General features: G+C 43.4%; 1 protein-coding gene across 1 annotated transcript; it reads left to right on the top strand.

The window, feature by feature from the left end:
* The first annotated feature begins 3,607 nt into the window (after nucleotides 1-3,607).
* Nucleotides 3,608-24,033, top strand: MSL2 (MSL complex subunit 2). Its single transcript, XM_035132393.3, has 2 exons — nucleotides 3,608-4,342; nucleotides 19,726-24,033. The coding sequence occupies exons 1-2, from the start codon at nucleotides 4,198-4,200 to the stop codon at nucleotides 21,384-21,386; spliced, it is 1,806 nt and encodes a 601-aa protein (XP_034988284.1). The 5' UTR covers nucleotides 3,608-4,197; the 3' UTR covers nucleotides 21,387-24,033.
* Nucleotides 24,034-25,962: the final 1,929 nt, after the last annotated feature.

Raw genomic sequence — 25,962 nt, 5'->3', positions numbered from 1 at the left:
AGAGAATAAACTGTGGAGTTGGATGTAATGAAACTGAGGATCGGCAGGATGGACTGCAGAAAGATTTACTGTATTACCGTAGTTGAGGGGGAAGGATGGAGAGGAGATCTGGATTTTTTTGAGATTACATCAGCCCAACCCCCTTGGATCGGGGAAAAAGTAGTGTGAAAGGGACAGGATGGACCACATACCATCTTGACGGCTTCTGAGACTTTCAGACAGAAGAGCTATAGATTGTGATTGTTTATTAATAAGTTGGTTGTATGTAAAATTGAGGATTAAATTTGGCGAAGTGTGAAGGATTGGTGACGCTGGGAGATTGGCAGTGTTAGATGGGGAGAATGTTTATTATATATTTATACCAAAAAAACCTAGGGGTTTCATTTTCACCCTCTGCATGCCACACCTGTGCAGCTGAGTTATTGATTACTGGGGACAGATGTCAGGCAGCAATGTTCAAGGCCATGTTAGGGAGGAATGTGTGTATGTTGTCTGGGAGGAAGCAATATCTGTTTTTCTCAGACAAAGTGTTACTCAAGAGGTATCAGAAGGAAATGTTTGAAAATTAATGAACGACTATTATAGACAGATGGAAGATTTACTCTACTCAACTATTCTGAGGACAGGTTATAACAATTTGTAAAAGCCATAGCAGAAATTGGTAATTGAACAGGTGATGTGTAGGGAGAAGGGATGAATGTATTTTGAAATAATAGGTGGAAAAGTTATTTTATTGGGAGCAGCAAAGGAGGGTGGAAAATAGAGGGGACATTTGGCGGGGGGGTAGTTTTTAAATTTGTATTAATTTGATGACAATTTGTTTAAAATTATGGAAAATAAACACAATCGGCAAAAAACCCCCAAAACAATCCAGAATAAAACATAACTAAAGAAAGTCAATTACTGTATAAAGTTTACTGTACATTCAAAATAAAACATTACAAAGGAGGCCCATTACAGACTGCACACTTAAACATGTAAGCTGCCTAGAGTGGCTGGGGAAACCCCGCCAGTTGGGCAGGGTATACAGTAAATAAAAAAATTATTATTTTATTATATATTATTTTTATTTATTAACGTGGCAAACTTGACCAAAAATATCTGAAACATTTCAAAAGAAAACATTGCTAAAGCAAGTCAAATATAAAATGAACATTCAAACAGGCATAATTAACAAGAGAATAAAGTATTATCATAAGCATATAACATATCTGCTGCTTCTGTTGCTGCCAGTCCTGCTAATTGTTGTCCAGGGTGGGCGATGGCTGTGAAAGCTCAGGCTCTATGATCTGGGCCTGCAGAAAAAGACACCCAAGATGACCTCCTCAGACTGGGAGTTACTCAGTGGGCTCTTTTTGCACACAGTACGTCCGTTTACCTTAATAGGTACATCTAGGGTTGGCCCTGAGGGCAATTCCATCTCCTTCTCCAAATCCGTTTATATTCCAACAAGGAAACCAAGCCAGGGCATGGCATACCATATCCGACACCATCCTTACAGGTTCAGGCTATTCATCCTTGATTATTATGTTCCTCCTTTCATCCCCTATACATCAGATAACTTCCTGTAGGCCTATATAGTCACATAGGCTTCGTTAGATCTCTCCAATTTTCCCTTCCATTAGAATAGTTCTTGAATGTGCCTTCAAAATTTGTCATCCCTCTGGAACACCTTCAGAATTTATAGTCATGGCTCCTATCCAACTTTTTTAATATCATTTTTGATATTGAGCTTTTTGATACTGATTTTCCGAGAGTCTAGTACTGTACTGTATATATGACTATAGTCAGTTTTTACGTTCCTTGCTATCATATATTCCAATATTATATGCTCACATTTCCCCAAGGTTCTCACAATTTTCTCTTCATAACCAGTACAGGCAAGGATCAAATGGAGCAGCAGGATAGGGCTGTTACTCTGTCAGACAAGTTGCATATACTGAGCAACACAAGTTACAGCACAAGTTATATGTAGGCAACGAAACTCCTAAGTCCACCAAGAAATGGGTCAGAAGCAGTTGTGTGCAGACCTGATATATCATCTCAGGAGGTATATTACCTTCCTGGAATATGTGTTCAAGATATGATGGAGAGGTTAATTAAACTCATAAAACCCACTGACTGAAATCTATTGCCAATCCATTTGTGAGCCAATGCTACACTCAGAAGAAATCTCGAACAGATCTCCAAGGGCTCCAAGGTTCTGGGTAGGAAGGTAAAGGATGTGAGGGCACAAGTTGCTTTATCACTGCTTCTTGAGGAAGACTGCCTAATAACTTTTAATTGAGGTCTGGGTACACCATCTACATTCCCAGCCAGTTACTTTTCTCCGCTCAACAAGCAGTACAATTGATATTGAGGGGAGAGAAAAAGCTGGCTGGCAGGCAATTTTGGAAATGTAGTCCTTCTATTGAATCTATTTATTATATTGATATGCTACCCTTCTAAATGGATTCCAGGGCAGTTCATAACACTTTAAAATCTTCTGCCTTTACACTTTAAAATCTTCTGCCTTTACATAGCATTCAGTTCCTTTATGGCAATCTGGTTCTACTGCATCTATGAGAATACAGTATTCTGCAGATGGGTGGTGACTATGGTAGACTGGATTGTGCCCCAAAGGATTACAGTATTCTAAAATTAAGAACAATAATCCAAGTTGACAGTTGGCCTGATTTTTTAACTTTTATTCCCCCTCCTCCCTTGTTTCTGCTTTGCGTAACAAATTGAATAATTTAAGCGTTTGGGGAGATTCGAAGCTTGCCACAATTTTGTGGGATTTTGTTTGGTTCTAATAAAGATGTTGCCCAACTGTAAGTACACGTGTATATACTCTCGAGTGAAACAAGGCTTTTCAGTTACTTGCGAGTAAATCCCCTTAAACTCAGCGGAACTTACTTCTGAGTGAACGTGCACCGGATCCAGTTGCAGGACTTCAAATTTTTAATGTTTTTACTTGGAGAGTATAGTATTCATTAACTGTGCAAGTGGCGAGGTTGTTTTGGGTTATTTAGAGAAGGCCAATCTAGATATTCCGGCAGTGCTTTTCCTTACTAAAATAACATAGCTGCCAAGTTTTCCCTTTTCTCGCGAGGAAGCCTATTCAGCATAAGGGAAAATCCCTTAAAAAAAGGGATAACTTGGCAGCTATGAAATAATGAGCCCGCCCAGGGAGGCCGCGTCTGCCTACGAGTTTCGCAGCGGCGACGGGCCAACAACACTCTGTTGGCGCTCAGAGACATCCCTAGCCGTCCCTCGCACGTCCCAATCTGGGCGCCGAGATTCAAAACAGGTTCTGCGTTTGCTGAGGAAGCTCCGCAAAGGCCTGGCGTGAGGAGTGTGCAGGGCCGCTTAGCGTTGTTTTGATAATGGTGAGAGGATTACGTTCCCGAGCGCCGCGTCACTCCCGGGGGCAGCGCTACCGCTAACCGGCTTTAAGGAAGACACTGGGCCTTAGTCGGGCTCGCCCAGCGTCTCCCGAGCTCCGCCCAACTCGCTTGGGAAAGACGGCTCGGGCGCCCGACGAGACACGAAGGGGGTGGGTGTGCTGAGAGTGTGAGTGAGAGAGAGGGAGAGGGAATGGCCGCGCATGCGCAGTGGCGAACCCAGGCGGCCGCGGTGATGGCTACGCAGTGACGGTTGGATCTAACGGTTGCTATTGACGTTGGGGCTGGGGGGTGCGGTGGATGGTTCTTACGCCGAGAACGGCCGGGAGGAGCGAAGCCGTTGGCCCCGCGGAGGAGGCCCTGGGAGCCGCGCGGTGATGCGGCGGTGCTGAAACTCCGGGCGGAGGCGCCTCCCCCCCCGCCCCTACCAGAGCCGGGCCCGGGCCGTCGCCCTGCGCGCTGGGTTCGCGGATCCTGCCTCGGCCCCTCCCCCGCATGCGGGGCCTCCCCTCGGCCTGAGGCGCCCCGGGAGGGCGAGCGAGGAAGGCCGGCATGGCCGGCCGCCTGGAGTAGTCGCCTGGGCCGCCGCCGCCGCTCGGCGCGAAGAGGAGCTGCGGCGGGGGAGGGCAGGCAAGGGGAGGTGGCGGCGAGGAGGAGGAGGAGCAGGCCCCGGCTCCGGCTCCGGCTCCGGCCCTGGCTGTGACGGCGCTTCGATGCGGGGCTAGGAGTGCAGCCGCCCCTCGGCCTGCCCTGCCCGGGCGCGGAGCCGCGCTTTCTTCTCAGCCCGGAGCCGTCGGCCTCAGCGTCTGCGATGAACCCGGTGAATGCTACAGCCTTGTACATCTCCGCCAGTCGCCTGGTGCTCAACTACGGCCCCGGAGAGGACCCGCAGTGCCTGGCCGAGATCGGCAAGCTGCTGCCCTACTTCCGGCAGTCGCTCTCTTGTTGTGTGTGCGGTGAGTGAGGCGCTTTCTATTGTTCTGGGCCGCGGGCGAGCCGGCACCCTCCTTTTCCCTCCCTCCGTCCGTCCCTTTGGCTCGGTCTCGCCTCACTCGCTACACCCACTGGAAATGGGCAGGGAGCAAAGCCTCCGCCGCCTGTTCGGGCAAACCTCGCCTGGCAGCGGAGAGGTGCGCGCGCCCCGCAGGGCGACTCGCTCTTCCCTCCCGAGAGTTGTGAAAGTCGTCTCCCCGCGCTCCCCTCCTTGAAACTGACCTAGGAAGGGGCTTGTCGGCTCCTTGAGTAAATGCTGTAAATGACTGGGACACCCCCGGAGGGAGCGGGATACAGACAACAATAAGAACCTTTGCCGCTCTGTGAACGAGATGGGCTTCTGAAAACTTTAATATTTTTATAACCCTAATGGGGTTCCATACTTTGCCTGTTCGCTTAAGCGGAATAGCCTACGTTGATTTGTTAGGGCAAACTTTTGTTTGTTTGTTTTGCTAACACCTTAAAGACTAACTGTATGCTTACTTGAAAGTAAGCTTTATTATGGTCCTGTACTCCCAAGTAAGCGTGCATAGGATATCAGGCTAACACTTATAGCGTAGCATAAGTTTGGACTGACGGTGAGAATGTTTTCCATAGTAGGTCTGTTGTATAGTAGGTCTGTTACTCTGTGAAGTTAAAAGTTTTGGCAGTAGTTGTGTTTGCTTTGTGTACAACGCATTTGAAGACACACACACACACACACACACACACACACACACACACACGTATACAGTATAATGTTCGCTGAGTTGGTAAACAAGGCTTGAGGGAAAAAGTTGTATACTGAGAGGAAGGGGTAAGGTCATCCCTGTACTGATGGTGTTCAGTTTGTTTTGGTAGTTGGATAACAGAACTTCATGTGTAGAAACACTCTAACCAGAGTACTCAATACAGTAATGAACAACCTGCATTGTAAGGTTGAGCATAGGAGTACAGTAAATGCAAGCAGTCTTAAATTGCATAGGGACATTGTAACGTATACTGTTATCACTCTTTTAATGTACTGATACGATATATTTTAGTCATTTCATCTTAAAATTAACAGAAATAGGTTAAATATTTTTACTGCTACCATTTAGAACAGAGTTTGTGAGAGACTGGGATTGCTTTTTGCAAGAGGGAACAAATTTTAGACTGTGTGTCAGGTCCTTAACTCTTCATTCACATATTCCTTTTAAAAAAAGAATTCTCAGTTACATTGAAGGTATTAATTTAAAATAAAACCTAACTTCTGAAGTTCATCTCCAGTGAATGACTGGAGCTGACTCAAGGCACCTTGTCACCTCAGGCAGAGAATTCAGGTAGCTCCTAGTTCTCCGCAGTGCATAACTTGCCATTCCCAAAACTGAGTCCACACACCCATTTCTTATTGCTATGATCAAGCATTCTATTAAAGCCATTGGTTAACATTGAATTAAACAAAGTTTAACATAAGTTCTGTGCTTAAACTCTGTTGTGAAAGGGGAATAATATAGGTGATTTTCTACTAACCTGTCCTGTCAGTAGAAGGATTTATGCTTGTGTAGTGGCAATCCCTGCCCCCCCCCCCACTTTGCTCCAGGGGGTTGGAACACCTAGAGCAGATTTAAGGGTTGTGCGGTGGGAGGGGGGGGGAGAACATTTTGTTGCACGAGCAGAAATTTTTGCACTGGCAGAATGATTGTCATAATGCTATGTTGAATTTCACCCTATATGTGGTTAAATACCTGTCCTTTTCATTATGTCAATGGATCTCTTTCTACCTGAGACAACTGATTCAACCTTGTGATAGGGCTGGCATTTGACACAGCTGATACATTGGTGAGAAAATCTGGCAAAGCTAGCAACCTTGGTAGATCCTCAGCCTTGGTAGTGGCGCCCGCCCTGTGGAACGCCCTCCCATCAGATGTCAAAGAGAAAAACAGCTACCAGATTTTTAGAAGACATCTGAAGACAGCTCTGTTTAGGGAGGCTTTTAATGTTTAATAGATTATTTTATTTTATTTTTCTGTTGGAAGCTGCCCAGAGTGGCTGGGGAAACCCAGCCAGATGGGCGGGGTATAAATAATAAATTATTATTATTATTATTATTATTATTATTATTATTATTATTATTTATTATTATTTATAATATTAACCTTTTGGACTTGTGGGTATGTGGAATCGTGAGAGAATTTTGTGGGCACCAGTCTCAAAATAGCTGCTGTGGGGCATGGAAAAAGAGAAAACATGGAAATTGGATTAAAAGCAGATCTTCTTGTATTTTCATGATTTTTACATGGAACTTCCCCTAAGACACCATCAAATGATGGATGATATATGTCTCCATGGATTGATCTATAAAAATATTATTAAAATCTGTGTATATTATACCTGCAGGTCTCAGAGCGGTTCACAAGATAAAATCACAATATAAGAACACAAAATACATAATCAAAATAAAAACAAAAGCAATTCAATACCCCCCCCCAACACATTTTAAAAGTGCATTGGATGTCAATCAGTCAAAGAGGAATGTTTTTGCCTGGCGTCTAAAGGTGTATAATGAAGGTGCCAGATGAACCTCACTGGGGAGAGCCTTTCCACAAACAGGGAACCACTGGAACAAAGGCCCATTATTGTGTTGCCACCCTCCAGACCTCTCGTGGTGGAGGCACATGAAGAAGGGCCTACACAGATCCAATGCTTGTCACTGCCACCATGGTACAAAATGGAGATCTTCAGAACAAATCCATGTCCCATGGTAGCTCTGGCAAGCACTAGATAGTTGGTTTTTACAGTGCAATCAGTAGAAACCAATATTGGCAATAATTTAATGATGTTTCATAGGGATATCTTTGGGAGAAGAAAAGGCTAATAAGTAAACCATACACAAATCCAGAGTGGAGTCTCTAATAAGACTGTTGGATGGTGTCTTGTATGCCTCCTTCTGGCAGCTCCTGTTGCCAAGCTGGTGCCAAACTTATTGCTTTTATTTTCTTTGGATCACATCAGTGAGGCCTAGATGGGGGTCTTGTCATCTGGGCAGCTCAGGACCTCCATACACACTGCACAGGCTTTCGCCTGGGCAGGTCACTTCAGTGCTGCTAATGCAGTGGTTTGACTTCATCCCTGGAGTTACACTCCATTGTCTTTTGAGACAGACAGATGCCAACATAGAATCAGTGTTGCATGGAATATAGAATCATAAAGTTGGAAGGGACTCTGAGGATCATCTAGTCTAATCTCCTGTAATGCAGGAATATGCAGTATTCTCATATGGGGCTCGAACCTGCAACCTTGGCATTATGCTCTAACCTATTGAGCTATCTAGTTATCCAATAGGGCAGGCATCCCCAAACTTCGGCCCTCCAGATGTTTTGGACTACAATTCCCATCATCCCTGACCACTGGTCCTGTTAGCTAGGGATCATGGGAGTTGTAGGCCAAAACATCTGGAGGGCCGCAGTTTGGGGATGCCTGCAATAGGGCATATCTTGTAAAAATCACAATGATTCTTGCCATGGAGCCTTATTTCTGTGCCACGATGGCGCTGGTCTTCATGGTGTGCCCCATGTGCCTCTTTCTACTTGCATTGTCACTTTTCCTTGACACACTTACTTTTATGTTCCACAAATGCACATCCACCACAGTTCACTGTTCCATCATTTTGTGGATAGCCTGAGAAGGGAAGGGAGAGTGACCAATCAGATGGGAGAGGGAGGAGCATGTTTAAACTTTTGGTAGATGCCAGAGAGCACAGAGGAATTGATCAGAGAGCAAGAAAAACTCTTCTAGACATCCAGTTTTTCTTTCTGTGGGTTCAGGTGCGCTTGCTGGCACAAGCCTACTGGAAATGAATATAAAAGCACAAGACTCAGACCAATGTAGATTAGCAATAACCCTGACTGGAATCACTGGCGGAGGAAGGCGAGTGTGAGGTGTGTGGTACGCACCGGCTGTCAGTCGTGAGGGTGGGTGACCTCGCTGTGCCACTCCCTCCATGCTCTCCGTGCGGGCGGCTAGCGGTGCCCCCCCCTCTCCCGCCAGGCGGCTAGCGCCCGCTCTCCACACAAATGGCTAGAGATGCTCACTGCTTCAGTGGCTAGGGACGTCCCCCCATGCTCTCTGCGCAGGTGGCTAGGTATGCTTGCCGTGCAGGCGGCTAGCTCTGCCCCCGCGCCACTTTGGGTGCCAGGGCAGGTAGCTCCGCCCCTGACTGGAATACATGGTGTATTTTGATTTACTGAGATTCTGTTACTCCATTGCTTGATGCAGAAACAAGCTGGCTTGAATTTGATTTTAGCAAATTACTCTTTCCATTGTAAACCAAATGCTCTGTAGTCTTTTCTGAAAGTAAATTTTATTCCCTATCTACTGTAGGATTGCTTACTAAACTTTAAATGCTTCAACTTTGGAATCAGTATGAACATTCGGTTTGATGTTGCTGACAGGATCAAGTTTAACTGGATTGTGCTTTTGACTGTTGGTCGAAATCCTATGTGGTCTCTTTTTATTGTGGTTGCTTTAAAAAGGGCTGTTTCAACTGCTATATATTTGCAGTAACGCTCACTATGTTAAACATAGCTTTCATGTTTTTAGGCCATGTTATTCCTTCTAGTTCATGCTAGTGGTAAAGGGTCAGGATTGAGGACTTGATAGATGGGACTGAGGGGCCACATTTGGCCCATAGGCTGGAGGGTCCTGACCTTACCTTTGTTATAGGACATATGAATAACAATTTGAGGTGCTGTGGTTCTCCTACCGTAGAATCATAGAGTTGTAGAGTTGGAAGGGACCCCAAGTGAGTGGCCACTGGCGCTGGGCCTGCTGCCAATAAGAAAGGTATCTCCTTTTTCAAGTCTGTTAACGCATTTTCCCTTTTGTTCCAAGTGGCTTCAAAGTAATTTAAGTTGGAAACACTAGTAAGGAAAATATATTTGTGTTGGAGCTGGACATTCTGGTAGTAAATGGAAATACATTGATTTTTATTAATGAAGTTAAATTAGACATAATTCTTAGAACTGGAAGAACTGATAATTTGTATGATAGCGTAGCCATAATTGCTTAATAATAATAATAATTTTATTATTTAAACCTCACCCATCTGACTGGGTTGCCTCAGCCACTGTGGGTGGCTTCCAACACATAAAAAACATAATAAGACATCAAACCTTAAAAACCTCCTAATACTGTACAGGGCTGTTTTCAGGTGTCTTCTAAAAGTTGCATAGTTATTTATCTCCTTGACATCTGATGGGGCGGTGTTACAAAAGGAAGGTGCCACTACTGAGAAGACCCTCTGCTTGGGACTGATTGGTAAAAAAATGTGTTGAATACCAGCTCTTCCCTAGTTTACAATGACTGTTTATACACAAACAATATTTTTATGATAGTTAACCTGGTACTGAACAAAGTCCAAGATGAAATAATGACTCTTATTCTGCAAATCAACACCTCAAATATGGGTTCAGGAAATGCTAATCCTTAGGTCTCTGCCTAGGATGCATGGTATGTCATGGAGATTTGGATGCAGTTTAAAATGTAAGGTGAATGGAATTGATGGCATATTAGAACCAAATTTCAAAGGCTATTATTGTTACAGAAACACACATTGATTAAGCAGGATATAAATTTTAATAAAACAGAATCAAAAAGTGTTCTCTCTGTGAAATGAACAGTTTTGTTTGTTATTTGGTACAGCTGTATGTCTTCCTGTAGGGGAGAGAACTTATTTTTTTAACACTCAAAGGGCAATACAGTCATACCTCGGGTTACAGACTCTTCAAGTTGCGTCTTTTCAGGTTGTGTCCTGCGCCGAACCCGGAAGTACCTGAATGGGTTACTTCCGGGTTTCGGCGCTCGCGCATGCACAGAATCACTAAATTGCACTTTGTGCATGCGCAGAAGTGCCGAACTGTGACCCGCGCAGACATGGCACTGTGGGTTGCAAATGCTTTGGGTTGTGAACATGCCTCTCGCACGGATCATGTTCACAACCTGAGCATCCACTGTTTTTTATACAGTATTTGGAATTATGAGGCTGTATTCAATATTGCACAACACAGGAATCCAATGCAACAATGGAAACCCTGCTGCAGAAACAAACCACAAGGTTTAGATTAGGATTACATGTGAACAAGAATTCATGGTTTGTGTCTCTCCAAATAAGCCACAACTAAAAACTAAGGTTTGTTCTTAGCTTACCGTTCACAATAAGTCATGATTTAACTGTTTATTGTGACATGTGAACAGGACCAGTGTGTCAGCTGCCTGATTTGCAGCATATGAACATAGCTTTGTTTCTAAGTGAATACATGGTTAATCTGTGATCACATAAAAAAGACCGGTGGTGTACTTATTTTGTTCTTGAGAGTTTGCTTCAATTGGTGACTGAAAAAAAAACCTTTTACACACAATGGAAGATTAGAGACAATTGCCTAAAATATATTCTAGGATTTAGAGTAATATGGCCTATGTGGAGCTGCACCATAACACTCCTAATCTATTGCATATTATATGTGCGAGAGCAGAGTGATGTAGGCACATGTTGGGCATCTTGATCCCCAGATCTCACACACCTCATACTCTGCTGGTTCTGTGTTGTGGTTGCTAAATGAACTGGTTGGAATCCTGTGCTGCGATGTATGAGAGGAAGGCAGTGTCAGATTTGTGTCAATGGCTGTTCAATGAGTGTACAGTAGTAGATATGACACCTCCCCCCCCCCCCCCGTGAGTGGAGATGTAACCTCAGACCTCAAACAGTGGGGAGGATCCTAATTAACCTAGTGACTGCTATTCTCTTAGTTATTAACCTTTTCAGTGTCATAGTTGCAACAGTGACAATTTTGTGGTGATGCAGCATCAATTGTTACATTGCTACAATGCCATTATACATGCCAAACATGACAGTTCAATCATGCTGCAAAACTCATTGTGTTAGTTGCAGCAGGGCTATAACTTCATAATGTCACATTATCCTGCACAAGGGGGTTTACTGGTGGGTCTGTTTCAATCAAATGGGACAAATGGAGGAAACTTCAGTGCTCTAGATAAGTTTTAAAGTGGTGTTTGAGGAAGTCGATGTTCTCACATTGGTATCAGTTTTTAACAAAGCCTGGAATCTGTAAAACTTCAAGCTACCAGTAAAATAAAACAATACCGTGTTTCTCATATTATAAGACACGTCTTATATTTATTTTTTCCTCAAAAAAACACACCATGGCTTATTTTCAAGGGATGTCTTATTTTTTTAATTAAGTACTGTACTTTTGCAGTCCGAGGGCTTCAAGCACAGTGCGCTAAGGGTACTGCCAGGTCCCAGGGCTTCGGGCTTCACGCGCCGCGGCTCCTGCCGGCTCCCGGGGCTTAGCGCTGCTTCAGTTCGGATCCAGCCAGGTCCCGGGGGTTAGCGCGCGTGCGCTGAGGCTGTTGCCGGGTCCCAGGGCTTCGCCGCGGCTCCTGTCAGCTGTCTTGAGCTGCGGCTCCAGCCGGTTCCCGGGGGTTAGCGCGCGCGCGCGCTGAGGCTGTTCCTGGGTCCCAGGGCTTCGCCGCGGCTCCTGCCAGCTGCCGTGGCTTGAGCTACGGCTCCAGCCGGGTCCTGGGGGTTAGCGCGCGTGCGCGCTGAGGCTCTAGACGGGTCGGGTCCCAGGGCTTCGCCGCGGCTCCTGCCAGCTGCTGCGGCTTGAGCTGCGGGTCCAGCCGGGTCCCGGGGGTTAGCGCGCGCGCGCTGAGTCTCTTGCTGGGTCCCAGGGCTTCGCCGCGGCTCCTGCCAGCTGCCGTGGCTTGAGCTGCGGGTCCAGCTGGGTCCCGGGGGTTAGTGTGTGTGCACGCGCTGAGGCTCTTGCCAGGTCCCAGGGCTTCGCCGCGGCTTTTGCCAGCTGTCGCGGCTTGAGCTTCGGCTCCAGCCGGTTCCCGGGGGGTTAGCACGCGCGTGCTGAGGCTCTTGACGGGTCCCAGGGCTTTGCCGCGGCTCCTGCCAGCTGCCGCGGCTCCTGCCAGCTGCCGCAGCTTGAGCTGCGGGTCCAGCCGGGTCACGGGGGTTAGCGCGCTGCGCGCTGAGGCTCTTGCGGGGTCCCAGGGCTTTGCACAGGGGAAACCGAGGCTCCTGCTGGGTCCCGCGGCTTCGCCTCTCGCTCGGTCAGGGCTTTGCGCTAGAGCTTATTTTCGGGGTATGCCTTATTTTTCACCAACCCTTGGAAATCCTGTCATGGCTTATTTTTTGGGGATGCCTTAAAATATGAGAAACACGGTACTGTATGAGCAATTAGGAGGATTGCATGCATAATAGGTAGCTTTCCTTTTGTTTCATGTGATGTAAGATATGGTGCGATATTTTCCATCAGTATTGTATTTTTTTAAAATACAAGCTCCTGTAGTTTTAGAGGAAAATCCATATTTTATTGCATCATTGGTCAGTGTCTGCTTCAAAACAAAATAGTCCCTTGAGCAGCAATTGAGAGGGGGATTTCTGTACTGACAGAGTAGGCAGAAGGTAAATCCAGATCTACTGTAAAATATTTGGATGACACAGTAGATTGGTAAGGATTTCTGACTCGGTTATTTAACAATGGCAACAGCAAAATGACTCCCAAAATTATACTGCTGAAATGAAGAAAAATTGAGCGATGAGGTAATTAGAATCAATTATTGTATAGAAGGATTGTGAGCTGAATTCAGTTTTGGTACTCAAAACAAACTTGAACTCAGAATATTTTTGTATCATATATCTTTTGCAAATGGATCCACTTGGTGGCTCTTAGAATTCAAGTAAAAAACCAAAGCTGATAAGGCAAGTGTATCATATATCTTTTGCAAATGGATCCAAGTCTGATGGGTGTCTACCTTTACTCCTAGATCTTCACTTTCCCTGTCTGCCAGGCTTGCGGTTCTCACATTTCTTTCCAACTTGACCTTTTCCAGTCTCAAGTTTGTAAAATGCTCTTATTCAGGACTCAAATTTTATAACTAGAATAAGGATCATTTTTACAATTTTTACTACCAGAATTAGAATCTGCATAGAAAACTATATATGGTAATATATTTTTTAGGAGATGCTTGATACTAAATGTGATTGTCCTGCACTGAATCTTACTACCGGTTTTAAGACTGCTTTTCCTTAACAGTTGCCAGCTCCATTCCCCTCACTTCCTCACTTTCCATTAGTTCCCCTCCTGCTACCCTTTTTAGGAATTCTCTGGCAAGTCAGCTCCTCAGTATGTATAAGTGCTCAGATCATAGTGATGGTAGTCTCAAATCCCTTTCTCCTCTTTGAGTGGAATGCTGCTATGCTCATAGCTTCCTCTGAGGAAGGCCCTGAGAAATGTATGTTTTGAGTTAGAAAGAGTCTGGTGTCCTCACTTGATTTATATGCTTTCAGCTTTTTATTAAAGTTCCAACTTAACTTTGATACAGTGTACTGAAACATAATTTAGCATGTCATTAACTACCTTCAGTCTGCTTTTAGGTCAGTGATGGGGAACCTGGTAGCGAAATTAGACCTAGCAGGGGTGCTATTGGCTTGTGAGGCCATTTCCTGAAAACTACGCCTGACAGCAGCAGTGGGGAAAGTAAAGACAAGGGAACAATCAGGAGTCTTAAAGTACACTGAGGGAGGCTGCAGCTATAAGCAGTAATTGACATGAGCAGCAAACTTTGCAGGAATCAACTGAATGAAAAAGTTTCTAATTGAACATCCCAATGTAGCCAATCCACACTTGCAAAGGGATCTTCCTTTGCAACCTGGCTTGAGTTCAAGCTGGACTGCAAAGGCAGAAAATAAAGAATTTGGAGCACAGTTAGTGTGCGCTCATGTTTCTTTCCTTTGAAGCTGGCTAATGGATGTTGTGACATAGAATCATAGAATTGTAGGGTTGGAAGGGACCATAAAGGTCATCCAGTGCAATCATACTACCTGGCAGAAGATCAGCCAACCTCTGCTTTAAAAACAAGGGGCACCCGTATGTTGGATATTCTCTCTCTTTCTCTCTCTCTCTCTCTCTCTCTCTCTCTGTGTGTGTGTGTGTGTGTGTGTGTGAGAGAGAGAGAGAGAGAGAGAGAGAGAGAGAGAGAGAGAGAGAGAGAGAGAGAGTCATTTGTTCCAGAAACAGATACTGTAAGTTGTTTCAAGAAGCAGCAGAAGGCTGAAATTGTTTTGATGCAAGGATTGTCTGTGGGAACTTTTCTTTGGACATGCATACAGTATGACAGCAAGTACTGATAACTATGGTTCTGTGTAACTTGTAACTTGCTGTGAGTCTCCTGCTTGTGAATTGTGAGAGCAGCAAAGAGAGTGTCTTGGACTCTTGTTGGACTCTAAGCATGCCTTGACCACATCAGTGGTGAATGTCTATATGTATATTTGCTACCAATATGCTTTTATGCCAGTCAAGTAAACTTCTACACTTGACTGAATCTTTATGGCATCCATGAGTGTTTATTGCCTACTGTGTGTACCTTCAACCCTGAAGACATTTCCAAGAAAGGAGCTGCGTTGAGATGTAACTGCTGAGTATGAATACTGACACATACACGCAGCGAAAGTGATGCCGGACCCAGTCTTTCTAAATCACCCATCAGAGGTTGATGGATTGATCCAACACTATATCCACCTCTTGTGGGCATTTGCCTCCATCCTTCATGTGACAGCCCTTTAGTTATTTGAAGATGGCTATCTTATCTCCTCTCAACCTCTTCTTTTCCAGGCTAAATGTACCCAGCTCCCTCATCTCTTCCTCATAAGACTTGCTCATCTTGGTCACACTCCTCTGCACATGTTCCTAGACCAGATTATCTTGGTGGGATGCATTATGGGGCAGCACCCACTGTAAGCACCCACTGGGGAACTACAATGTGGCACAGCTCCCTAGTTCGTCCTCAATAACTGTTGGGATCTTGAGTCAGCTGTAATGTCTGATCATAGTGTGTTTGGTAGATCACCATGTAGACCACGGCAGTCCAGCCCATGGCCTGAGGGCCTCATGTGACCCTCAAAGCCTTTTATTGGCGGCCCTTAACAACATTTGACAACTTCACCCCCAAAAAAGACTCCCCACTGCCTTTCCAAAGCTGGGTAAGGAGGCACTGGGCTTTGGGAAGGAGGTGTAAGGGCTCTGACAGGGTCCTAGAGTACACCTGCCTCCTTCCCAAAGCTTAGTTTTCACTTTCCGAGCTTTGGAAAGGAGGTATGGGGTTCTAGAACCCTGCCAGAGCCTTGCATCTCCTTCCCAAAGCCTTACTTAGCTAGCTAAGGGAAGGCAGCATGAGGGCGGGTTTTTTTTTAAATACATTTTTTGCCTCTCCCACCCCCATGCACAGCAACTGACTTTGTATGAAAAATTGGACTATCCTGATGTAGACACACTACCACATGTACTCTGATTGGCAGCAGGAAATAGTGCTGGATCAAATAAAGGCAGTGGGCAGTTAAATTCAGTGGATATTTGGTTGGGGTAATCATTGGCAACATCATGGCAGATTTAGAGGTTATATTGGCTACGGTAGCAGCAAATTTAGTTAAATAACAGCCAAAGAAGATTCATGACGACAACATGTGGTCCACAGGTTGCCCATAAGTGTGTTAAGTTGAGAGTTGATTTGCCTTCATTAAAATTTCAACTCTCAATTAGCAGGGTTTTGTTGTTTGTAATTCAGTGAGTCATTAATAGTAGTATTGCCTAAGATTGCCTCCAGCTCATTTATGCTCTTAGAAAAGTTAGGTATAGAGCTTATCTGTATCTTTGTTCACAAAATCTCTACTACTTTTGTGGTGGTTATCTATATATATAAAAATGTAGGCATTGCGCACGCGGATGAAACAGCCATTCTCCGTAACTGCTGAACCGTAATATAACAAATTTGGCCACAACGTGCCATGCCCATCAGGGAGGGATCTGGCATAATTCCCCCCCCCAAAAAAACCACACCTTTCACACCTAAAATAATGATTAAAGGTAAAGGGACCCCTGACAATTAGGTCCAGTCGTGACCGACTCTGGGGTTGCACGCTCATCTCGCATTATTGGCCGAGGGAGCCAGCGTATAGCTTCCAGGTCATGTGGCCAGCATGACAAAGCCACTTCTGGCAAACCAGAGCAGCACATGGAGATGCCGTTTACCTTCCCGCTGTAGCGGTTCCTATTTATCTACTTGCATTTTGACGTGCTTTCAAACTGCTAGGTTGGCAGGAGCTGGGACCAAGCAACAGGAGCTCACCCTGTCACAGGGATTCGAACTGCCGACCTTCTGATCAGCAAGCCCTAGACTCAGTGGTTTAACCCACAGAGCCACCTGGGTCCCACTAAAATAATGATTAAACACAAAAAGTGGCACCCAAATTAGACGTCACCACCAGAAGCTCTGAAGACTCCAGCAGCTGCGCTGCCATATGACACCACAAAATTCCACAGCAACCAACTGAAAACAGTCCTTTTGCAGTAACAAGGCCCAGCTTTTTCAATAGGCTGCAGCACTGCCAAGCAGGGAAAAACAAACAGAATAGGGCCTTTCACAACGGGGGGCGGGGACACAGGGATGAGGCACAACACATAGCCATGGGGGGGAGGGAGGATCCTGAGTCAGCCAAAGCAGTGGGGGGTGGGTTGGGACAGGGAAAACTGAGTTGGCCGACAGCCAAAACGACCATTCCACCTCCAAAGCCCAAACCCAAAGCCTCTCCAAAGGCTGCATTAATAAACACCTGGCAGCATTAGGCAGTCATTCATTTTTTCCCCTAACACACACTTGGGGGCATGACGAGGGGTTTTTGCTTTTTAATTTAGTGGGCGTTGTGTCACGTGCGGGGCTACGGCGGCCATTTTAAGTAAGGGCAGTCATGCCCCTTTTAACCTAGGCTTTATACTATGACTGATTGCCAGCCTCTGCGTCTTTAAAAAAACAAAAACAACCATGCACTTTCTCTCCCCGGTTTAAGTCCTCAAAGCAACACCACATCCTACATTCAAAACACCTACTCCAAAATTAGAAAATCCAAAAAACCAAAACAAACAAACAAACAAACCACAAAACACACAACAACGCCCAAATTATACAATACCCACCAAAATAAATGTCAACCCAAAAAATAAAATTAAACAATAGTAACTTCTGCTTCTCATGTTCTTATTTTTTAAAAATAAGATATATATATATATATATATATATATATATATATATATATATATATATATGTTCACAATGTGTGTGCAGTAGCCAATGTATGGAGATATAGGGAGGAAGGGACAACACTCCCCAGGGACAACAGAGGGCTCAGACAAAAGTAAATATACTGGGAAATAGAACCCAGAAACTGACAGTTCCTTCTCCAAGGGTGGGGGCCAAGGTATGGAGAAACAGGGGGGAGGGGCCAACACTCCCCGGAGACAACAGAGGGCTCAGACGGGGGTGGGTGGGGGAGTCAGGACAGCGTGGGGCCAGTCACAGGGATGTGCCGCGGGGGTGGGGGGGGAAGGGGGCTCGATAGCTCATGGGTTGGGACAGGGAGGGGGCAGGATAAGTCATGTGTCCGGACAGAGTGGGGGGAATCACAGGAAAGAACAACAGCAACGCATGGTCAGGCCAGCTAGTATTTTATAAATGTAGTAAACTGGGATAGAGATTGTGCTCAGGCATTGCAAGCTGCTAATAAGCCTGCTTTCTTTAATAGTTATATTGCTCGACTTGCTGTTGGCATTTAGTAAATGTACTGTTTTCCCTTAAATTAATAACATAGTGGATGATCGTCTGTTCTTATGTGCAGAAATGCACATGTTCAAGCTGTGTGTGCACAGGAGGGGATGATGCAGCAGGAGACTGAATTGTCCCTAATTGATTTTTGTGCGTGTACTTGCGATTTTTCTTAGCCTGCCGCTTCTTTTATTTCAAGCTCTTCTCATTTTAATAACTTGCAGTTTCATTTTTTATTTATTTTTCTTCCTTTCTTTAATACAGAATAGGTAACTGCCTCTGTAGTATTTTCTGAGGAAGGGTTTCAGGTCCTTTGACTTGCACAGTCAAATTCTGTATATTTATCTGTGTTTGTGTGTGTGTGAACACACAGAGACCATTTTCAAGCATCTTTTATCATTTTACTCAGATGACTGCTATTTCTTATTGTTTGTTTAACATTAATTGCCTAGCTACACATTATGCTAGTCACACGTGAGCTCTTTTTGTAGAGTATTCTGGAGGATTCCCTGCCAAGAGGCAGAGAGCAACATTAGAGGGGATGGTACTGTAATTTCTTTTTGAAGGTAAATACTACTGGCTCTTTCTCTCTCTCCTCTCCTCTGCCTTTTACCTCTCTTCTTAGCTGCCTGCTACATATCCCTAAGATATGGTTAGAAGAGAGACGAACTGTGGAACTTAGCCACTAAGTGGAGAAAGAGAAACAATTCATCCTTCACTGTTTGTGTGATTTCTGCCCCTTCCAACTTTCTGTCCCCTTGTTGTGGACCCGTTGGAACTCTCATCAACTAGAGCAGCCTTGCAAGGTGGGACTGCACTCATGGGGTAAGCATAGCGCATAGCAAAGCTCCACGTGAAGAATTCATGAGAATGTTTCAGCTTTATATCACAACTATAGCTAAAGTATTAAATAGCAGGTGCAGGTATCTTTTGGTTGACATGTTGAAAGTATTGAAAAGCTGATACATCTGATAGCTTTTCAGATGCGTGCGGTAATCTCTTTCTTACTGTCTCCTGGCTTTTGAACTGCAAGGTGAAGGAAGATGTGCAAGTAATGATGGACATACCTTGTATTCTTTGTGTTATTTTTATAGTTTATGTTTGAAAAAAGTGATTTAAAAATATCTATGTAAACCACATCACTTTTTTGCCACCTTTTGAGCATTAAGGAATACATGGCTTTTTTACCTAATTGTTAATCTCTTTTCTTACTTGTGACTCAATGTTGTGTTTTTCCCTTCCCATTTGAAAACAGGATTGGTGAAAGTCAGTGAAATTCTTAATTCAAAAAACTTTTAGTTCTCCAACAGGGGCAGCAGCACATTTCTGCTGCCAAGGTATAAGTATATTTAAAGAGTTGTGCCACCTTGCTGAATTTACTTAATTTTTGCCAAAGAATTTACTACGCCTTGTCCCAAAAATTGCAGGGCATTTTTCAAGGGCTTATACTATTGAGAAATCTAGTAAGCATGGTTTGGTGCAATACCAGAGAACACATGAGAGGAGGGGGATTTGATCAGTCATTTGCTGATGGTTGCAAGAATTCTGTAATTTGAGCAAATATTTGTCAATGATTGCAGAAGTATAGAATTTTCTGGGCTTCACTCTAATTGTACAAAGCCAAGTGAATATGGTGGAGCACTGAGAGTGAGAATATTTGTTTGGTGGCTGATGAGTTTTTAAAATACTTTTTTTTTCATTTTAGGAAATCTGCTGCAAGATCCAATTGCACCCACCAATTCCACATGCCAGCATTATGTATGCAAAACCTGTAAGGGCCAGAAGATGATGATGAAACCATCGTGTAGTTGGTGCAAGGACTATGAGCAGTTTGAAGAAAATAAACAGTTAAGCATTCTAGTGAATTGCTATAAAAAACTATGTGAGTACATTACACAAACACCACTAGCACGGGATATTAAAAAAGCTGCTGAGACTTCTCCAGATCTATTGACTTTGCTTAAAGATGGTGCTGCACTCCATGAAGATACAGAAGAAACATCTGATGAAGCCGTTGCATTGTGTATCACACATTCCCCATCACCTTCAACCTCAGAGCATGCTAATGAGCCTCCAGCATGCCATTCTTCTGTTCCTGAAAGCACATATGAGTCTGATGTGAAAGGCTCCACTATTAATGGGTTGCCCAATTGCAATGGGCTGTCAGTAGATAAAATTGGAGCAAATATTCCTTCTCCTGAACATGCAAATACAGTTGATGTGTGTAGCCCTGCACAGTGCATAGAAACTGACGACAATTCTAGCAATCTTCAGCCTGACCAGTGCTTAAAAAGTGACGATATTTCTAGCAATCTTCACCCTGGACAGTATGTAGAAACTGAAGCTATTTCCAGCAGTCTTCAGCCTATCTGTGATCCAGTTTCTCCTAGTGACTTGTGTGTGGCAAGCAGTGATACTTGCAGTTTCAGCAAAGACCCCAAACCTGGTGATTCTCTTCTACTTAGTGTTGAGGAAGTGCTGCGGAGCTTGGACTCCAACACAGAGGTCTGTGGTCCTAATCTGCAACACAGCTTGGAAACCAATATATCCAACGGCCCTTTTTTACAGCTTTGTCCTCCACCTCCTAGCCATAGCATGTTCATGTCAATGGGTGCTTCACCTTATGGGATTTCATGTACAGCTGCGACACCGAAGGCGGTAAAATTAAATAGAAAGCGATCGCGTTCTGAAAGTGACAGTGAAAAGGTTCAGCCTCTTCCAATTTCCAGCATCCTTTGTGGCCCAACGTTGGGAGCCTCAGCCCCGGTAACAGTGAAACAGGATACAAAGATGTCTTTGCAGCCTGTTGCAGCTGTACCAAATGGAGGCACCGCTCCTAAAATAGGCAAAACTGTACTCTTAGCAAATAAAGGCATGAAAAAGACTCTAGACCACACCGCCAAGAAACCCCACCCGAAATCCAAAACAGGAATGCTGAAAAAATCAAGAGGTGGCAGTCATGTGCCAGGCGGTCTAACAAAAACGGTGTACAAAAAGCCACAGGAAAAGAAGGGGTGCAAATGTGGTCGAGCCACCCAAAATCCAAGTGTTCTTACATGTCGTGGCCAACGCTGTCCTTGTTACTCGAACCGTAAAGCTTGCTTAGACTGCATATGCCGTGGCTGCCAAAATTCATATATGGCTAATGGGGAGAAGAAACTGGAGGCATTTGCAGTGCCAGAAAAGGCCTTGGAGCAGACTAGGCTTACCTTGGGCATTAATGTGACAAGCATTGCTGTGCGCAATGCCAGCACAAGTACCAGTGTAATTAATATGACAGGGTCACCAGTAGCAACGTTTTTAGCTGCCAGTACAAACGATGATAAGAACTTGGACGAAGCTATAGACATGAGATATGACTGCTGAGTCAATTTTTTTCTTTTTGATCTTTCTCTCCTGCCTTTGGTAGGGGGACTGCTATAATTTTGAGGGCAGCTATGGTTCTGATTAACTTGCCGGAGCTCCTGCATATAGATCACTTGTATCAAGTGTTTTTCATTGCTATGTTGTGTGTTAGTGTCTGGGAAATAGTTTGACGGTAATTGCGGAGTTACCCTGAAACTGTCTTTTGTTCTTACAGCACCTCATAGTTTCAGATCAAATGCTAATGTAAATGATTTATAATACACAATTACTTTTGGGCAAATACTGACCTTGTACCAGTTCATGCTTTGTGCTTAATCAGAGATTGATTGAATATACAACAATGGTTTCTAGTCAGTCCATCACAGTTGTGGTAATTTATTATGTACCCATGTTTAGAGTCAATGTCGCAGGAAATCAGCGTCACGCTCATGCTGCAGATGTAGTAAAAATGTCACAGCTAGTCTTCTATTACCACGTTATTGTGGATAGGGAGATTAGTAATGGAGCACTTTAAACTTGTTCAAAAATTTAAGTTATTTTAATTTTTCATCTAGTGTATGCTGTCCTGAAGCAAAGAAAACTACGAAACTGGGCCCTACTGTCAGATTTGAACACTCAAGATTCTCAAATATATGTTTCTTTTTCTCTAGAGTAATATTTCAAAAATACCAATAGAAGTTCCATTGTCATGAAGCAGCCTTTGAAGATTTATTATTATTTTATTATTATTTTTGGAAGAATCTGCAGATTGATGTCACTAGTCTTTTGCATTATGTGTCATACTGTAAACGTTAATCTTCAAGTTATTATTGTGGAGTTCATTATGAAATAGGTAATGTATATTTTGGAATGTGCTAGTTAGCTACAAAATAAAAGCAATTTAATTCTCATGCCAAAATTACTGAGACATCATTGTATACGTTAGTTTTTAGCTGTTGGCAAGAGCATAGCCCCTCTCCCTTCACACAAACATGTTTGGAATAATAGCGGCATGATGACACTGTACGGGCATTGACTTTCTGCTGAGGTCCTCCCATGCAGCTACTACTTCAAGATCCTAGTGCCTGTTTCCCCCAGCCTTGCTTGCATAAATCTGCTCCTATCTGGGTGGAGTCCTGGATAGGATTAGACACCAGCTGGATGCACCAAGATGAGACAAAGCAGCGCATTGGTTGAAAGTGACTAACATGTTGCTGTGTACCCAAGTTTGGAACAGCAGGGATGTGCCAGGCATGGAATTGGTGTGGTGGATGTTGCAAGTTAATCTTGGAGCCCATCAGAGCTGTTCTACATCCTGCTCCATACACAAGCTTTTGTCTTTAGCTTATTTCCAGTTATACTATGAAAGAAACAGCAAACTGTAAAATTGAAAATATACCACTTTGTATCAATCCTCCTATTGTTGAGATATGTGCCTAGAACTGGGATACTCAGTGTGGTAGCATCCAGATGTTAGATTGCAACTCCTATCATTCCTGACCATGCTGACTGGTGCTGATGGGAGTTGTGATCCACATCACCTGAAGGTCACCATGTTGGCTACTTCTGGTCTAGCATTTAAGTTCCTCAATTTGCGTATCTATGGGCTGACTAGAATGGAAAAGATTACCCTGCTATTTTAAGGGCAATAGTTCAATAGCCTGTTTGAAGAGAAGTGATGCCAGAATTTCTAAAACTCCTTTACATTTGCCATCTAGTTGTTCATTAAGTGACATTGTCAGGGAATTATGACGTTAGACACTTTGGATTTGGCACAAAGCATGTACAATGATGGTTACTAGGTCTGAAAAGTAAGCAAAAGGTTTTGGACACCAATTGGATGATGCCTCCTTTTTGTTCTGTAGTGTACCATGGTGTCATTTTATGTGAATGTGGTCAAATAGCGTTTTTGTTGGCTTTTTGGTTTGTTTCCTCCCTGTCTTTTCTGTGGGTAGGGCAGGGTGTGTGTGTTTGGGAGGGGGGGTTAAAGCCATAGAAAGAAGGATGTGATGTACGTGTTCCGTATGTACTTTTTTTGTTTCTGTTTTGCAAGAAGAGTTGAAAAATATTTTTGATAATGAGAGTAAATGGTGGAAAATGCTCTTTAGTATTCTCGTCTCTCTTTTTTTGCCAGCCCAAACTCCTGAATTCTGTGTTTAATTTTGAGGTTTACTATGTCCTATTAAAACATAATTAGTTAAATATTTGTGATTTTTGTGTGGACCAAATGGGATCTGCCATTATCTACTTCAGTGTTCTAACCTTTACTTATTAGTGTAAATCCAATTATTTCAGTATTTGTAAGACTAATCAAACAAACCAAAATCCTGGAGTGCTATTCCCACTGCCTGGGTATTTTCTGCAAATGTCTGTAGAACTGTTAAGTTTTTTCCCAAGACTACTACTAGTATAGTTCTGAAGCTCCAATACGTCATGAGTATGCCTTGGTCCCCAACTGTGGGAATGATTTCAATCTATCTCACAGCTATACTAAACAGTATTCCAGTAGCTGGTGATTAAGATCAACTGTTCTTTGGAACTGCTTATTGGAGATTCCACATCTTTAATGTATTGCTGGTGGTAAATTCAGGTTTGTTTTAAAAACTAATTTTCTTCTACACTGCCAACATTCTTAAACTGTGTATTAAAAATTGAGCTGATTAATAAATGCCAGTTTTTAAATTTTTATTTTGTTAAACTACCCAGGGAAACAATTTGATACCATTTAATACTCTGAATACTTGGTTTCTAAAGGAGACTTTTTGTTTCATTTCATTAAAAGTTGTTTTGTTAATTTCCTGCAGCTTCAAAAATTTAATAAAGCAGTGGGGATAACTCATATGTTGGTAATAAGAGGACTGTCAAATCAATGATCTTGCATCCCTGTGCTTGGGCGCCATTTTTTCTATGTTGTTTCCTAGACTGCTTTATAGTCATTTGACAGAAGGAACAAGAGGATCACTTTGGGCTAATTTGCATATACCTTATCTTCTTTTCTTTTTAAAGTTGTTGGTTGAAAAATAGTGTTTGTAAAGTACAACACAAGTGTTTTTCCCAGAATAAAAAACACTTGCACTGCACTACAGAAATTACTGCCACATGGGAAAACTACTGAAACCCAAGCATGGAGTCAAATGAAGAAGGCAGAAAAAGGCACTTTGGAGCAGCTGTGAGCACTTGAACATGTTTAATTCTGGATTTAGGTATTGGACCAGGTTTGTATGATCCCAAAAGGAGTCCAATTGTGCAGAAATCAAGCTTCAGGACAGGCAAAAGAATGTACTTCTTTACACAGCACATGATGTAGCGATGGCTTTAAAAGAGGTTTATACCAATTCATGAATGATAAGGTCATCAGTGACTATGTATGTTCTCCCTCCATTTCAGGCACAGCTTTTGAGTACCAGTTGCTTGGATACACAGGTAGGGAGACAATGCTGTTAACACTGCCATGGACCTCTGATTGGCCACTATGAAAATAGGCTGTTGGACTAGATGGGTTATTTATATTCATATGCTCATACAGAAATATTGTAAATATTTCAAAATCAGAAAGGGTACTACGTAGGCATTATAGATGGTAGCCGAATCTCACTCTTGGAAGAAGAGTCACTGCTAATTGCTCAAAAGCAACACCCCTGCCACCCATTGCTATCTGAGCTGTAGATCCAGGAGATGTACTCCATGGTGCAATTTTTTCTCTAGGGCAGTGTGAACCTACCTCCCCTGCTTGAGCCAAGACTTTTCACTGATTTGATGAGCTTGAAGAAATTGAATAATTAAAAATACAACAGGATGCTGCTAATATATTGGTATTTCACGCCAAACTAACATTATTTTACCCAACTGCTGTACATAAAATAGCAGGGAGGGCAAGAAAAAATTCTTTGATTAGTCTATGAGTGGTTATGACAACAGTTGCTCTGAGAATGCCTCAGTAGGTAGAAACAACCATCTCAAAGCTGTGCCACCTATTCCATTATATTCTTTGATAGTCTGTGATGCTGAGAGATGCTATAGTCGTGTAAATGGAACTGTTTAGTCATACCTGGGTGAGCCTTGGTGTCACATAACGCTCCTCTCGCAGCAAGCCACAAGGAGATGTGAAGCATCTGCTTCCATTTTTAATCTCTGGTCTGTTATATCCATTAAGGACAAACTACTTAACCTCTGGTTTCTTGAAACAAGCCACGGTCACACCATGGTTTCTTATCCTGGCTTGTTCCAAGAAACCATAGTTTAACCACAGTTCCCAGGTCTGTCATAACAAGAAAGTCCAGTTAATTTAAACCTGGCAGCCTTGCTTATAAAGTCCTTTATTATAAGCTAATAATATCTGCAGTTAATGGTGCAGTCACAGGCAGTAATCCAACTTGACCAGATTTATAGAGCAATTATTTACGTGCTTATTTGGGAAGTGCTTACCAGTGGTATGCAACTAAGTTTTATGGACCTAACTTAGACATGTTCATTAATTTCAATGAGTCTACCCTAAGTAAAACATAGTTGAACACCTTCCAGAATGCAAGAATAGTATAATAAACATCTTTATTAATTTTCAGAAAGCATAAGTGACAATATGACCTCACATAAACAT

The sequence above is a fragment of the Zootoca vivipara genome, chromosome 5 (assembly GCF_965207765.1).
Source record: "Zootoca vivipara chromosome 5, rZooViv2.hap1.1, whole genome shotgun sequence".
NCBI classification, from domain to species: domain Eukaryota; kingdom Metazoa; phylum Chordata; class Lepidosauria; order Squamata; family Lacertidae; genus Zootoca; species Zootoca vivipara.
This window is presented reverse-complemented; position numbering and strand designations above follow the sequence as displayed.

Excerpts from the sequence above, each read along its gene's own strand:
- MSL2 (XM_035132393.3), top strand. The coding sequence starts at position 4,198 with ATGAACCCGGTGAATGCTACAGCCTTGTACATCTCCGCCAGTCGCCTG. Across the intron at positions 4,343-19,725 it reads GCTCTCTTGTTGTGTGTGCG|GAAATCTGCTGCAAGATCCA; the intron begins GTGAGTGAGGCG and ends TTTTCATTTTAG.